This window comes from Nyctibius grandis, chromosome 16 (assembly GCF_013368605.1).
Source record: "Nyctibius grandis isolate bNycGra1 chromosome 16, bNycGra1.pri, whole genome shotgun sequence".
Classification (NCBI taxonomy): domain Eukaryota; kingdom Metazoa; phylum Chordata; class Aves; order Nyctibiiformes; family Nyctibiidae; genus Nyctibius; species Nyctibius grandis.
The window spans coordinates 11,092,021-11,106,049 of NC_090673.1; the positions used below are offsets into that span (position 1 = coordinate 11,092,021).

General features: G+C 48.5%; 1 protein-coding gene across 10 annotated transcripts in view; it reads right to left on the reverse strand.

Moving 5' to 3' along the window:
* Positions 1-14,029, reverse strand: part of DNM1 (dynamin 1) — a 67,612-nt gene that overhangs the window by 13,568 nt on the left and 40,015 nt on the right. For 6 of the 10 annotated variants that reach the window (XM_068413678.1, XM_068413677.1, XM_068413675.1 and 3 more), the window contains exons 13-16: positions 13,702-13,753; positions 12,484-12,495; positions 11,116-11,229; positions 400-509 (exon numbers count right to left, since the gene is read on the reverse strand). In XM_068413678.1, coding sequence (XP_068269779.1) covers positions 400-509; positions 11,116-11,229; positions 12,484-12,495; positions 13,702-13,753 — 288 coding nt within the window. Of the gene's footprint in view, positions 1-399; positions 510-4,961; positions 5,033-6,612; positions 6,959-11,115; positions 11,230-12,483; positions 12,496-13,701; positions 13,754-14,029 lie in introns of those variants that run through there. The other 4 variants (XM_068413684.1, XM_068413679.1, XR_011049339.1 and 1 more) reach the window with 3 other exon arrangements.

Genomic DNA, 14,029 nt, shown 5'->3' on the forward strand with positions numbered 1-14,029 from the left:
AGAGATTCCCTTTTCAATTCTGATCACTGCTGGACTTCTCCAGCCAACCTGGGCCCCCTATCTCCTATGGCTTTCCCTAGTCACTCACTAAGAACATTGATTATAAATATATACCCCAGCCACAGCCAGACCCAGGTAACCACACCAAATGGCTGAAGGCTAAGGTCACACTGCAGGCCATGCACTGGTGAAGAAAAGAAGTGGTACATGTCTGTAAGACCAGAAGGAATGAAGTCAGACTTTTAAAAAGTCCTTCGCCTCCTCCCAAAATGGCTATCCTTAAAAGATACATACATCTTTCCTGGACAGCTATCCCAGCACTCTCATCTCTTCTTATCTAATGTTACATAAATCCTGTCCCTAGCTTCAACACCTTGGCGTGTTGAGATGTGAGCATACCTCTGTTCAGTGTTGAAGAGAGCAAAGATATGCTTGCTGGACATGAACCCCTTCTCAACATCTCGCAGCTTCAGGTTATCCACTGGTAACATATACTTCTTCTCTTTCTCCTGAAAAGGGGATCAGTAACAAGTCACTCACTGCTCCAACAAAGCCCCTACTCTCAGCACAGAGGAGTGTCAGCAATACAGCCTCCACATCACCAGCGAGGCATTCTCAACCCAGGTCCTCTGTTCCCTTAAGCCTGTGAGAAAAGGGGACCTCTAGAAACAAGAGTTTGTCCTTCCTGACTGCTGTTGTGATGTGGCCCAACAACCCTGCCCCACTAACTCCTCCAGGAGCAGGCAGCAGCACGGCACTGTCCCAGCTCCCCAGGCTGTGATCAACATCAAGGTCCTCGCCCTTCCCAGCAAGGGGTCAATCAGCACCAAGACCCTCACCAGCCACTTGACACCCAGAGCAGGTCTGCCCAGGAAAGGCTCCTCATACCTCTGTTCTCAGGACAGCATTAATGGGGGGAAACACTGCTGCTGGTCAGAGAGGGGGCAAGCAGCCCTCACAGCCCCACTGTTGCCACCTCAGTGTTTTACTTTTAATCACTACAAGCCTATATCCAGGTTCAAGAAAAGCAAGGCATGTGACAGAGAAGCTGGTTTGACACCAAAGTTATAGACTATATCAACTTAAATTCACCTCTCCAGAAAAGCAGACTTTCTCACTTCATCCTATCACTGTCCTACATTGGTTACTGTGAACCCTTTTAAAGTATTAATTAAGCAATCATAAATATGCATCAGAAGATCAAAGAGCAGGTCTGGCTACAATAATACAGGTTACTATAAGGTTACCTGAAGGCCTCCTGTGTTGAAAAAAAAAATCAAGTAACTATGCTCATTAATGAAAATCTCATGCTCTGAATGATCAGAAGCTCAAGCAATATGGGTAGTTTACTGCTTGGTGAAGGTTAAAAAACAGACTCTGAAATTTCAGTGACCTGTTTTTCAGAGTAACTGGACCCACAACCCTCCAGTCTTGTTCTTAAGAGGCAGCAGCTAAACACAGAACAAGGCATCCAAAACCCAACCTCAACATTTTTCACCCTAGGTATCATCTTTTAACAAAGAAACTTGATTTTAGTTTTTACATTTGATTTCTGAGTTTCTGAATGTATTCTCCCTGCTTAGTCCCAAATCTGGATCTACAGAAAATTAACAGAGTGAGTTTGGTTTAAGGTCCCTGTTTGGAACATCTTGTTCCAGCTGGGTATTATACCCCGACACAGCAAGAGAGGGAGCCATCACACTGGTCTCCAAAAGGCAGAATGCGGCTATCCCAGACTGAAACAGAAACAGAGCATACTTTTGTGTGCAAGCGTGCATGTGTGACCATCCCCTTGTGTGTTTGTAGACCTTTCTTGTCTGGAAGCAAGAAAACACGATTGTTCTCAGGGGAAACAAGAATGGAAAACACAAAGATGGTCAGTGAGCAGAGATCCTGAAGAGCTAACCAGGAAATAGGGGCAGGGCAGAGCAGCAGGTAAGGATGACAAAGCTGCTGAGCTCAAACACCCAGAGGATGGCAAGTCCAGCCTAACATCCTCTGAAGTTTCAGTTAAATTGATTTGACCTTGCTAAGGATACCAGACAGTTCAGACATACCCCAAAGATCAAACAATACCAGTCCATTACAAAATTTATGCAACAAGAATATCCCAGAAGCCAGCATCTCGAAAATAGATCACCCGAGTAGCTGCCAGACTCTCTATTCTCTCTGAAAGATGCCAGGCTATGAAAGCAGGAGAGCTCTTCCAAGCAAGTTTCCCTGGATTTTTTAATATTGCTGATCAGTCTAGATTAGAGGTGGGCAGGCATTTTTGTGATGGGACATTTGTCAGCCAGGTACTGGTCTCAGAGCCACACAGACCACTTCAGGTTCTGTAAGCCACAAACGGCTTCCAGCTTTCTATTACTTTGGGTTATTATTACACTGGTTTAGGTTGAACTAGTGACCTAGCAGTGAAGTACACCAACTGCTAAGTCCCTAGGGCAAGACAGACCAACGCCACTGCAGTCTCACTTAACTGGAACTCCCTGCATGCATCCCACAGAGTCTCTGGGCTAGTAAAAAAATAACTGATGTTAAAGCTGTCTGAGAAAAATCATGCTGCATTAGAACCACATCATTCCATAGAAATTTAGCAATGGAGTAATTCTCCAGGAAAAAAAAGTCAAAAGGTAAGGGAATCCCATGTCCCAGACATGGAAATACATGCTCTTTGCCAGAGTTTCTACTTTCACCCCTTCCAAGCTCTTGCATAAATGCTGCCACGTGATCAAGACAACATTATCTCTGCATGCTGATCTTTCCACACACCAGAGGAAAGACACATGTTTGTCTGCCAGCATAAAATATCAGCCCTCTGACTCTGAAGTAGCAAGAGCAATCAGATGGAGGACACTGGCACAAGGCAAGAAACCCCCAACCCACACATGCCGCAGGGCAATGCGCGCTGCAAGGAGCCCCTGACCCTCCCCATCTCCCCACGCTTCCCCCCTCCCGGTCCCCCCACTTCAGCCTTTCCAGCTTCTCAGTTTTCAACCCAGCCTGTTCTATATCAACACTCTGACTTCATTTCCTGAATGTAGAGACAGGAAAGTGGGGAATGAGCTGCCAAAGGCTGAGCCTCTCAAAACTTTGGCTGAGCCCGCTGCCCATATGTTAGCAATCTGGCAGTATGTGCTATGGCTGAAGAGCATCCTGGCCAAGAGGGGAAAAGGGCTTCTCTCTCTAGCTTTCCAGACTTGGAGGAGGGGGGAAGAGAAGGAAGAGCCAGCACACATCGAAATGGGAAAGCAGTTTGTGAAATACTATATTCAAAGTCCTCAGTTGGATCCCAAGAGGCTTGTGTTGCTCATAAGATATCTCCTCTCTCTATAAGAAAAAAAATCTGGCAAAACTCTCAGCAGCAGAGTATATGTTATGTAAAACGTGCACACTGGCTGCGAGTTCATCTGTAGAGCCAAGCCAAGGAGAGATAGCGAGCGGCAGAAGCACTCAGACTGGCTGTACAGAACAAAACATGGATGCTCCATGTTGGCTAGGGAATGCTGCAGGCACAGGGCTAGAGACTGCTGCTCCCAACGGGAGTCACGCCGCTTGCATGGAGAAAGAGATGACTGCAAGCTACTCGCACAGGCAGGATAAGTGCCAGAGGATTACTCCCCCGCCCCCAGCATAGTGCAGATACAGCCATATGGCTCTGTACTTTGCATCTACCAAAGAAAGAAAATACACATGGCCAGGAAGGAGACCAGCCATTCCAACTGTGGGGTGCGAAGCACAATAGCTGGAGGGGAAAAAAAGGGATGCTGCAGTTGCAGCCTGATGTTGCAACGTCCTTATTGTGGCTACACACCTCCTTGTTGTGGTTAAATTCTACAGATTGGTGTTGGCCAGAGACAGCAATGGGTTGCTCTATCAGCTGAAGTATTTGTTGTTATCCTGTAGGTAATAACCTACAAGAAGTTCCCAAAATTCAGCAGGCAGCAAGCCAGCCTGACTCAGAGCATTTCCTCCATCCAACTGAACTGCCTCAACAGCAAGTTGAATTTCCTTATTCTTGGATACATGTGAAATGAAGCTGACAGATGCATGTGTGGGCTCCCCTACGGTTGGAAATTGGCACTCGCAGTACAAGAAAGTAATTGGCAGAATTATTAGGTCTCAGTTTGCATTTGGAGCACAAATAAACTAATTAAAGGTTTCCCTGTAGCTGTTATGACAAACACCTCCTTTTGAACACAGACAAGGGTCTGTGGATATGGGAGAAAGAGCATTGCCATTGTTTTAATTGGTGGCCGTGTGAAATTAGGAGAAATTCATCTTGCTTAAACCTCTTAATCTCCTTTCCTTCTTGTAAGACGTAAAGCGCTGTGGGTAAACAAACCTGCCCCAGAGATGAGTGGAGTTTCGGTCAAATCCTTTGTGTTAAACACATGCACAGCATTTGGGAACTCCTGTAACAAAGCTCTACTCAAATGAAAAAACATTAACATCATAATTGTTAATAAACACACTGGATGAACACATGCACACTACAAGATTATTATTAGGAAGAAGTCCCTGAAAAAGTCTGGAGTATTTGAAAGTAAGTTAGCTGGGTATTTTAAGTTGAACCACGACTCCACCCCCCCAAACAAGACATTACCAACCTCTTTCTGCTTCTTGTCTTTGCAAAGAAAATGAACATTAGACGAGCCCTGGTCACCCCAAAACACACATGCATCTCCAGAACATCTTTCCAAAACACAGCCCACCTGTATCACTTAACTTTTACCCTCAGAGCACAATTTACTGGACACTGCGATCACCACTCCAAGCTGCAACGCAGCTGTAATGGCTTGTTTACATCAGAAAGCTGCATTGGTTTAATTTAAACAACACATCCTAAGATTTTAAGCTGATTTAGTTCAAAAGCTCTGTAGACACTAGGCCTGGGCTCATGGGATTAATCACAACCATTCCTGGTGGCTCCGTAAGCACAGCAATGGTAACCAACTCACCTGCACAAAAGTAAAGATTTTTACATCAGCTGAAATAATGTGCAGATTTAAACACGCAGCCAAGTGCAGCCCTAGGAACAGAGCGTGTATGAGAAAGCACAGGCAAAAACTGAGTAGCTTACGAGAGGCTACAGTGCCCACAACTCCGCTGTCACAACCTAAGGCCACAGCGATGCCCACCAGCCTTCGCAAAGGACAAGCACACCTTTCCACCCACGCCCGTCCCTGCGCCGGGGCAGCCATGAACCGTCCCTGAGTATGACTTGCTTTGATGAGGCAAAGTGCAACACACACCGAAGCGTCGCACACCTCCAGGAAAAGGAGAGGGCTCGTTATCCTTCCCCAGTGCACGGTTAGAGCCAAAGTGGGAGTTCTGGGTATTCCTGTTTTTGACCACAAATCTTAACCAGCGTGCACACGAGAGAAGGGGCTGCTGGCAAGGAGACGTGCAGTGAACATAAAGCCCTCTTTATCCCTGCAGCACCAGGGAGAGAGGGAGCAAACCGCGCGGGCTGGGGCTAACATCTGGAATCGTTACACGGGAGCCAAGCGCCACAGAAAGCAACAGCATTCCTCCAGTCTCCATGCGGGGTAGGGAACCTTCCTTTCCCCCCGCCAACCCCATCCGTCAGCCCGCTCACTTCCTGCCAACCTCCGGCCTTCCCAGCAGCCAGCAAGCTCCTCCCTCGAGTCTAGTTAGCTTTCCACTGCCACGTCAATTGAGGCAGAAGGACAGAAGGGAAGCAAGAAGGGACGGAGCAAAAACCAGAAGAGGGAGGGAGGGAGGCTCAGCAATGCCAGACATAGTGGGGGGAGAAAACAGAGGGGGTGCGGATTGCCCCTGCAGTAGCCAGAGGTGAGCTGCAAAGGCAACCAGCCAAGGCAGGTCCAAGGACCCTTTTGAGGACTCTGGAGCAAAGGCTGGTCATGTTTGAGCTTTGCCCTGGACCCCAGGTAAAGGGCTGATCGACAGGACAGAGCTGGGCAGAAGGAGGCGAGGGTGCATGGGCCTGGGAATCCTCCCACACAGCTCCACAGGGAAGAAGAGGAGTTGAATGAAGCAACAAGTTCTGCACACCTGGGTGACAGCCAAAACTTCACAGCATTTCCTCCTCAAACTGCAGTAATTGATTTTTTTTTTTTCTGCTTCTTTCTAAAAAGGTGCAGCATACTCCAGGTGGAAACCAGGTACCAGCCTGACACCAGCACTGGAAGAGGAAGAAGCTTGCTCCAAATCGGAAACATGCAGAGAGCAACATTTCTTCCCAGCTGCCAGAGAAGGATGTTTCTTCAATCAGGACTTGGACTTTCTTTCACCCCATCTCTACCCCCAAAACCCCATCCCAACAGCAGGGAGGGGAAAGGACTAATGAGCTGCTGATCGCCGGAGAGCAGCTCGCAGAGGCTCCACTCCGTCTGCCCAGTGTTCAGACTACCTGTTCAGGACTACGAGATTGTACAGTAGTCTGCACATTGGTTAGGCTGTGCTGGGATACACCACACACTGCCAGTGCCGCACGGGGACGGCAACACCTGCACGGCAGAGGGACATGCTTGGAGAGGGTGGGCTGCGGGGACAGCTGCATGCAAAGGTCACTCATCCCTCAGCCTGGGAGGCTATAACCCTTTGGAGCCATGCTTGATGGTCACTTTTACCTGCCTGTTCACCAGCCTACTCACAACCCTCTTATTCCTCTTCCATCTCTCTCATCCCCTTCTTATTTCTTTCAGCTTCACGCGCTTGTCCCAGAGGTAGCTGTGTTTAGGATGGCTTGTGTTTCACATGCTAAACTCTGCCATAAAATGCAGAGATGGACACATGGGCCTGGCAGAGTTACAACTGCACCGTGCTTTGCTACCTGAGAAGGCAGGATCAAGCAGAGAAAGGGGATTTCACATCGTAAAGAATGCTGGTCATTAATATAAAGAAAAATCCACAAAGGATTGAAAGTTGGAGGTTTGGATGCTCTGGAAGTTGTGTTTGCTTTGAGGTTTGTCTGGAAAAGAAAGAAGAGAAACAGTGAGTGAAAGCATAAATGAGAACTGATTAAGACCAAGATATTATCCATGAGAAAACATGCACTTGTGAAAAAAAGATGAGTGAATGAATGAAAGAGCTCCACAGAGGATGCAAAGAGGAGGAACATGTTCCAGGGAGCACCTGAGAGCAGTGTGAAACAGGAGAGGAAGAACCTCAGAGCAGACCTGCTCCTATGGACTTTAAACAAGCTGGATGCAAAAACCTGGCTGCAGCCTGACCCATCACAGCAAGTTTCTGATGACCTGTGGGCATCAAAGATAAAAGGATTTCTACCAGCTGAGCTGGGCCTCAAGGACACGGACTGTTGGGGGGCAGTGGGGGGAGCAGGGAGGAGTGCATGCGTGTGCAGTGGGGGAACAATCTCAGTATTGATCAATGTAATATTTTTAAACTAGAATTGGGTACAAGACATTGACAGGTACAGAATACGCAGCTATCTAGCGATTGTCAGTAGAGTCTCATCTTCCCCAGGACAGAAGAGAATACCTTTGTAAATCAAGCAAAAGAGAAGGCGTGAAGATAGAGAAAGAGCTCAAGCACAAGTGACGCAGCAGGAACCAACAGGATGCACAAAGAATACAAAGCACCCCCCACACACCTGAGAGTACCTAAAACTCTGCGCCCACCCCTCCTGTACACACCCAGGGCTCACATGCACTGACACTGCATGCGACACACGTACGCTTTCACACAAGCGGATAAGGCCATATCCTTCCCACGTAGCCACCTGTTCTTACAAGCCCCAGATTTCTAGTACATGATTTACCTGAGTAAGGACAGAAGGTCCCATCTGTATTGCACATTTACAACAATTCCCAAAGGAAACAGCAGATATATCCATCTACCCAGCTGGGCAAACGCTCCGGCACGCAGTGGCACACAGTCACGGTGCTCCAGCAGAAAGTCCCCCCCGCAGAGCGGGGAGCGCGGGGGTCCCCCCCAGCAGGCACTGAGCTTTCCTAACAGGAACCACTGAGCACAGTGCTCATTGCGTCTTGCCTACAAGGTGCCCATCGCCAGCAGCTCCAGCCCAGCTCACAGGCCCTCTTTTCCAGCAGGCAGGAAAGCCCTGCAGAGAAGTGGGCACTGTGCATTTCATAAGGGATTCAGGCAGAAGAACTATTTGAATCAAGTTCTTGTATTGTGTCTACCATGGTGCTTGCCGAGCAGCCAGCCAGCGTGCTGTGCTGCTGCTCGAGCCCTGGGGACGCTGTGGCCTCCCTGAGCGAGGAAATCTCACTCGACGTTGCCAGCAGCCAGAGCCGGCTCCTCCCCACCTCTCCCTCCCACCGCTGGCCTGCAGCATAATCCCACAGGGTTCAGGAGGTGCGAGTACCTCAGGAGGGTCTCCAGGTCTTGGGAGGCCAGCTTTCTGTGGGGCCGCTCTCCATGGGGCCAGTGTTTGACTCATTGAAAGGAGACAGGAAGAAAAACAGAGAGCCCAGGAGCACACACACATGCTCTTGGCAGCAAGGCAGAGTGGGGAGCCAACTTTCCACCCCCGCCTGGCCTGCTCTTTCCTTCCCCTCCCATTCCCCACCACACTCCTTCAGGTCCCTCCAGAGCATCAACAGCCATATATCACTGCTACCATGTAATGCTGGGCCCTTTAAGACATTTTAAGTTTCAGTTCCGCTCTTCAGAGGCAGAGGAAAAACAAGCCAGCACTGCAGAAAGATTGGTATTTCACTAATGGGGTCCAGATGTCTTCATTCCGCAGACTCTGGGTCCTGGCTCGCAAAACAGGGCAGGGAAAGGCTGTGCTCCCCCTCCTCCCAGCTCCAGAGGTGCTAGCCTAGCCTTCACCCTCGCCCCACCGCACACCTTCTCACCCAGCTCCTTCCCTCATCATCACCCACAGCTCTGCCACCACCACTTCTATCCACACAAGATGGATTCAGCTCCCTCTGGAAAGCTGCCAGAGCACAGGGGAACTGGGACAAGAGAGCCCACAGAAGTGCGGGGTGGGGCAGACAAAGCCTCCCAGAGCTTAAGTGAAGGAAGATCATGGTGTACAGCCTTTAAAAAACATTATGAGAACATTTCAGGAGCTGTAGAAGACCCGAGTCCTCCTGAATTGGTGGAGGAAGAGAGCTCCGGGACAGACATGCAAAGATAACCCTGTCTGACAGAGGATCACGCGCTGCAGACAGCTCTTTGGGATGGAGCCAGTTCCATGCAGGACTGAGGTTTGGGATGGGAATCCCCATACTCAAGGCTCTCCAAGCTGCCCCTCAAATGCACCAACTTTTATCCTGACTCAACCATGGAGTCCAGGTGGACATTGCTTCCTTTCTCCCTCACAACAGCCAGTGATCAAGGAGTTGAACTTGGGAAGGATGCAAATAAAAACATACTTCCCTTTCCCCCCTGCTCCCACTCATTTGAAGACAAAGGCGCCTTTCTCAGAGGCGGCTCAGACCTCACCAGCACTGGTTTCTCCTGTGTTTAAGGGACCAAGGCTGGCAGGGAACTGTTTTCATTAGGCAGCTCTACCTCTTGCTATGCAGAAGGGACACTGTGCAGACCTCCAGTTGTTACTGACCCCCAAGGCTGCCCTCCCTCCAGAGGGAAGGGAGGCCCAATCCCCATCTCAGACAACTGGAATCTATCAACAGTTTACACATCCCCACTGCAGCCCTCCCTCCCTCCCACTCCCCGGGGAAGAACAGGGAGTTCTGAGCATCTCTCTAATACAGATGTAGCAGCTGGCTTTGATTAAACTACTCGGTGTTTATAACCACTTGACCTGCATATGCGACCTAGAGGGAAGCGAAGCCTCCCCAAGCAACTCTGACTACAAAGGGCAGGGGTCTTACAGCAGAGACACTGATTTAGCAGAAGACATTTCAACACCTGGTTCTTTAATTCGGAAATTGCTGCCTGCTCATCCATAGCAGCAGTCTCCATGCAGAAAGCGATATTTAGAGGCTGATTCATTACCTTATTTGTCATCATTTCCACCTGCTGAGAATGAAACAGGCCCACTGATATGAGCTAGACAAGCAGCCAGGCCTAGCTGCAGCTCCCCCACACACTACAGTGTGCCTCAGGACACCCGAGGGACACAAACCACAGGGAGAGGCAGAGCAGGTTCTTCATTTGCAGTCAGAAACTCCGATCAACTCAGAACGCACGACTACATCATTGCAGGCATTGTTCATCCCCCAGCACACTGAGTGGGGCTGACCCTTTTGATCACGTCCTTACCAGAGCCATCCAGCTAGTCTTTCTCTTTTCAAAGTAATCAGAAAAGACAATCATCTACCTTTGTCTTGCACAGGAAGCAACACATTGTTGACAATGTTTATTTCAGCTGGGACAATTCTGTCCATTTATATCCTTTCCCACTGAAGCAGAAAGACACCACAGCACATTGCCAGAATTCCCAGTATTGAAGATTTTCAAGCAACTCTACAGAGTCGGTCCGTGTTCCTATCAGATACACCACACATCACTGTAGCTTTGATCAGCAGTACTCCAACCATTCACAATTCAAACAATTTTACAAATAATGCATTAACTGGCATGTTCAATATAGAAACATTATAAAAAAGACACTCCTGCTTTGCAGGTTTAACAGCTGGATCTCAGAAAGGTTAAGTAATTTACTCAAAGTCAGAAGGAGCCAGCACCTGAGCTGCAGCTTCACATCCCCAGCTCCTGTTGCTATGCTCAGAAAGGACAGAGCTTTTTTCTTGTGATGAGGAGAGATGCAGGAAAACCTCTGCCACGCTCCTTCAGGAAACTCATCATGGCTGCCCCACAAACACCAAAGAGTTCAAATCTTGGAACTAACCCATCACACCCTGGATCACAGCTGCCACAGCAAGAAAAATAAAGGTCAAATTCATTTCAAGTGTCTGTCAGTCTTCTGCTAAGCCAGGGCTTCAAGCATAGATATTACTCTTTCTGCATCAAAAAAAGCCACATTCACATCAATTCAGAAGTGCTCAGCAGTGCTGAGACCACAGGGAGCCCAGCCCAAGGATAGTTTCAGCTTGTGTCACAAGTTGCAGACTACTCAGAAGATACATCTGTAACACGCAGTGAACTGAAGGCTTTATCCTCATCAGATGCCCAAGACTCAAGTCACAGAGTTGAGCTACTCACCTCATCATCCTTGTACCAGGAGAGGTTCTCTGCTGTCAGGACAAACCAATACTCCTTGGAGCCACCCTTCATGATGCCAATGTTGTTGATGGTGAGCCAGCCCTTTCGGATGACCTAAGGGGGTAGAAGCAGTGACCATTAACAAGGGCCCTAAAAGCCTGGCCTTAGGCAACAGAGGAAAGATCAGAGGGTATCCCTACACACAGAGTAGTATGGAAAGACAAGGAACAGTGTGCTCTCTGCTGCTGCCAGAAGAGCCCCCCACTCAACTGGCCAGTGAAGGTCTTTGCCTCAAAAGGGCCAGGAATAGGATAAAAAGGATGCAGGAAGGAACCTGGCCGTGCTGTGCATTATACCCTCTGCCAAGAGATGCAGGAAGAACTGCATCAAGAGTGCCTCGGACACTGGCACAACCTACAGGCACCAGATCACAGCAACACACCCAGAAAAGGCCATGCCTAGAGAAAACCAGGGCCCCAGCACGCCCTGGGGCACACTGCACACGTGGAGTGCTTCCCCCAGCTCGGGGTGGGGGGAGTCAGTTCAAGAAGAGACGGGCAAGCAACCCAGAAAGAGTCGAGTTTAGTAAAAGGGAGACACTAAGTATAACAGAACAAAATGGTGCATCTGGAATTAGTACCCTGGCCTTCAGCATACCCAGGTATTTGAGTAGTCACATTAATTTTGGGCAAAACAAGTTCCTTTAAGTGTAGTCTGTAAAGAAGCCAGGCTATTACCCTCTAGGGAGCTCCAGTTCACCACATGCTGGTTTAGAGCCTCATACATGCAGTAATCAAACACAAGTATGCGTCAGCATAAAGGGATTAGCTTTTATATGTATTACTGCACTGTTAACACCCAAAAACATCTGCATGTATCATGTGTGTGTCCCTTGTTGTACGGATGGGCTTGCTGAGAACGACCTGGCATTGAAAAGCCACGCGACTGCACTGCATGTTAGCAAGTTGCGCTGTGTGAGCAGCCTGCCAGAGATGCACAATCCTTTTAATTGTAAATTTACCCTATAAAGGTAAACGTAGAAGCATTGGATCGTCATCTCATGCCTACTGCTAAGCTCGAGATAGTCCTGTTCTCTCTGTAGACAGGAGGGGGCAGTGAAACAGAACCACACATCCTTGGATTATCGCTTTTTATCTCCACCCACTTACAAGATGTACCAGCAGTTCTGAATTTTTCCTCAACACACGACCTTTTCGCCTCAGTTTTGCTTCACCTCTGTCTAGTGCCAGCTGCCCTCCTCTCCCCATTCAGCAGCAGAGGGAATAATTTGTCTATGCCCTGTTCTTGCCTTCCCAGATGCAACATTAATGTTCATTAGCACACCCTGCTGAGTGGCCTTCTACTCACCAGGATCTCATCCTGCAAAGGGGAACCATAGCAACAGCAGCAGAGCAGAGAGCAGGAGAGGAGCAAAGAGAGGAGAGATTGTTACTAGGAAGGCTGGAGCAGGAGAAGAGAGGCTCAAAAATAAATTAAAATAAATTGGAAGCTGGTACCAAACGTTTTACCCCAGGTGTTAACAAAAGCAACCCCCATCCCAAAATGAAGTCTGCTAACAGGAATGCCAAAGCACTTTACAGGTAGATCCAGAGTTTGCCCTTCACGCTCTTTTACACTCAGCTCTTCAGTAAGGTATACTGCAGAGGATGGGGATCCCTCCAGCTGCTCTGTGATCCCATTAAATGGATGGTTGGCCAGCCCAACCTGCTGTCCTACCTGCCTGCCAACAATACTGAAACAGTCTGCACGTTCATGTGCAGGGAAAGGTGGTCAAACATGTTATAAAGAGGAAGGATGTCAGGAGTGAATGCCTTTAAAAAGGCTATGCAAAAGCATTTGCTTCCATTCTCTATGAAGCTGCCTGTAAGGTTTTGTTCCTACAAGATCCTCTAGCCTAGACAGCCTTGTCATGTCCCCTGCAAATCTGAGAGAAAGTGTCGTTAGCCCCTTCTCAATTGTACGTACACTCCTTACAGTTCCTGAAGGAATAAAGGAACACCTCTTCTCCACCGCTGTCTTCTCCCACGGGTGTGTTCTCATACATACCCAGTGCAACCATGGCTATAATCACCCTTCATCTCCCTGTTTGGAGGGTTTAGCTATTTCCAGTGAAGTTTTCCAGAAGAGAGTCCATAAACTCTCTTGAAATCCCTTTCCAGAAAGTAGATACCACTGATGGGAAAGACAACTAGAAAAGACAACAGTTCAGACCTAGTGTTCTGTACCCCTCACCTCGGCAGAAGAGCCAGCACAGCTACTGAAGGGGCTGAACAAACAGGGATTTACACAACATTAACAGGGATTTCTACCAGAAAAGCAAGACCAGATCTTGATTATCAAGCATCCGTTTCCCTCTACAACACTCTCCCTCCATGGCTGCTATATGCTCAGTTCTTCCTGACTGCAGTGAGCCTAAACACTATCCTTGAAGTATAAACAGAGTTTGATGAGTAAAAAAAAACCTTAGAGCACTGCTGCATCGAGCTCAGCACCTGTCCACCTGGTAGCTTCCAGGTAGCAAACATGTCCTTCTTGCAGCAGTGAAGGAGATGGAACTTGGCCTACCTGGTTGCCAGCTGCCTTCTTCTTGCTCATCTGGCTGCTCCTCTGCTGAGCACTGCAAACAACAGCAGAGACATTCAAAACCCCTCAGGCTCTCCTTGATCACCTGAATCCTGCTCCCATCAGATAGCTGCTACAGTGAGTTCATGCCCCTCATTACTGCCTTCCAAGCCTTGATAACCCAATCTATTTCCATCTGCTCTCAGCCTGGTCTACTCGTCTTCTCACTCCCACCTGAACCACACTTGGGTCACTAACCCTCCACAGCTTCTGGGTTTTTTTCCCCCTGACACAACCCTAATACTCTAACTCCCCTTTCTACACATCTCTA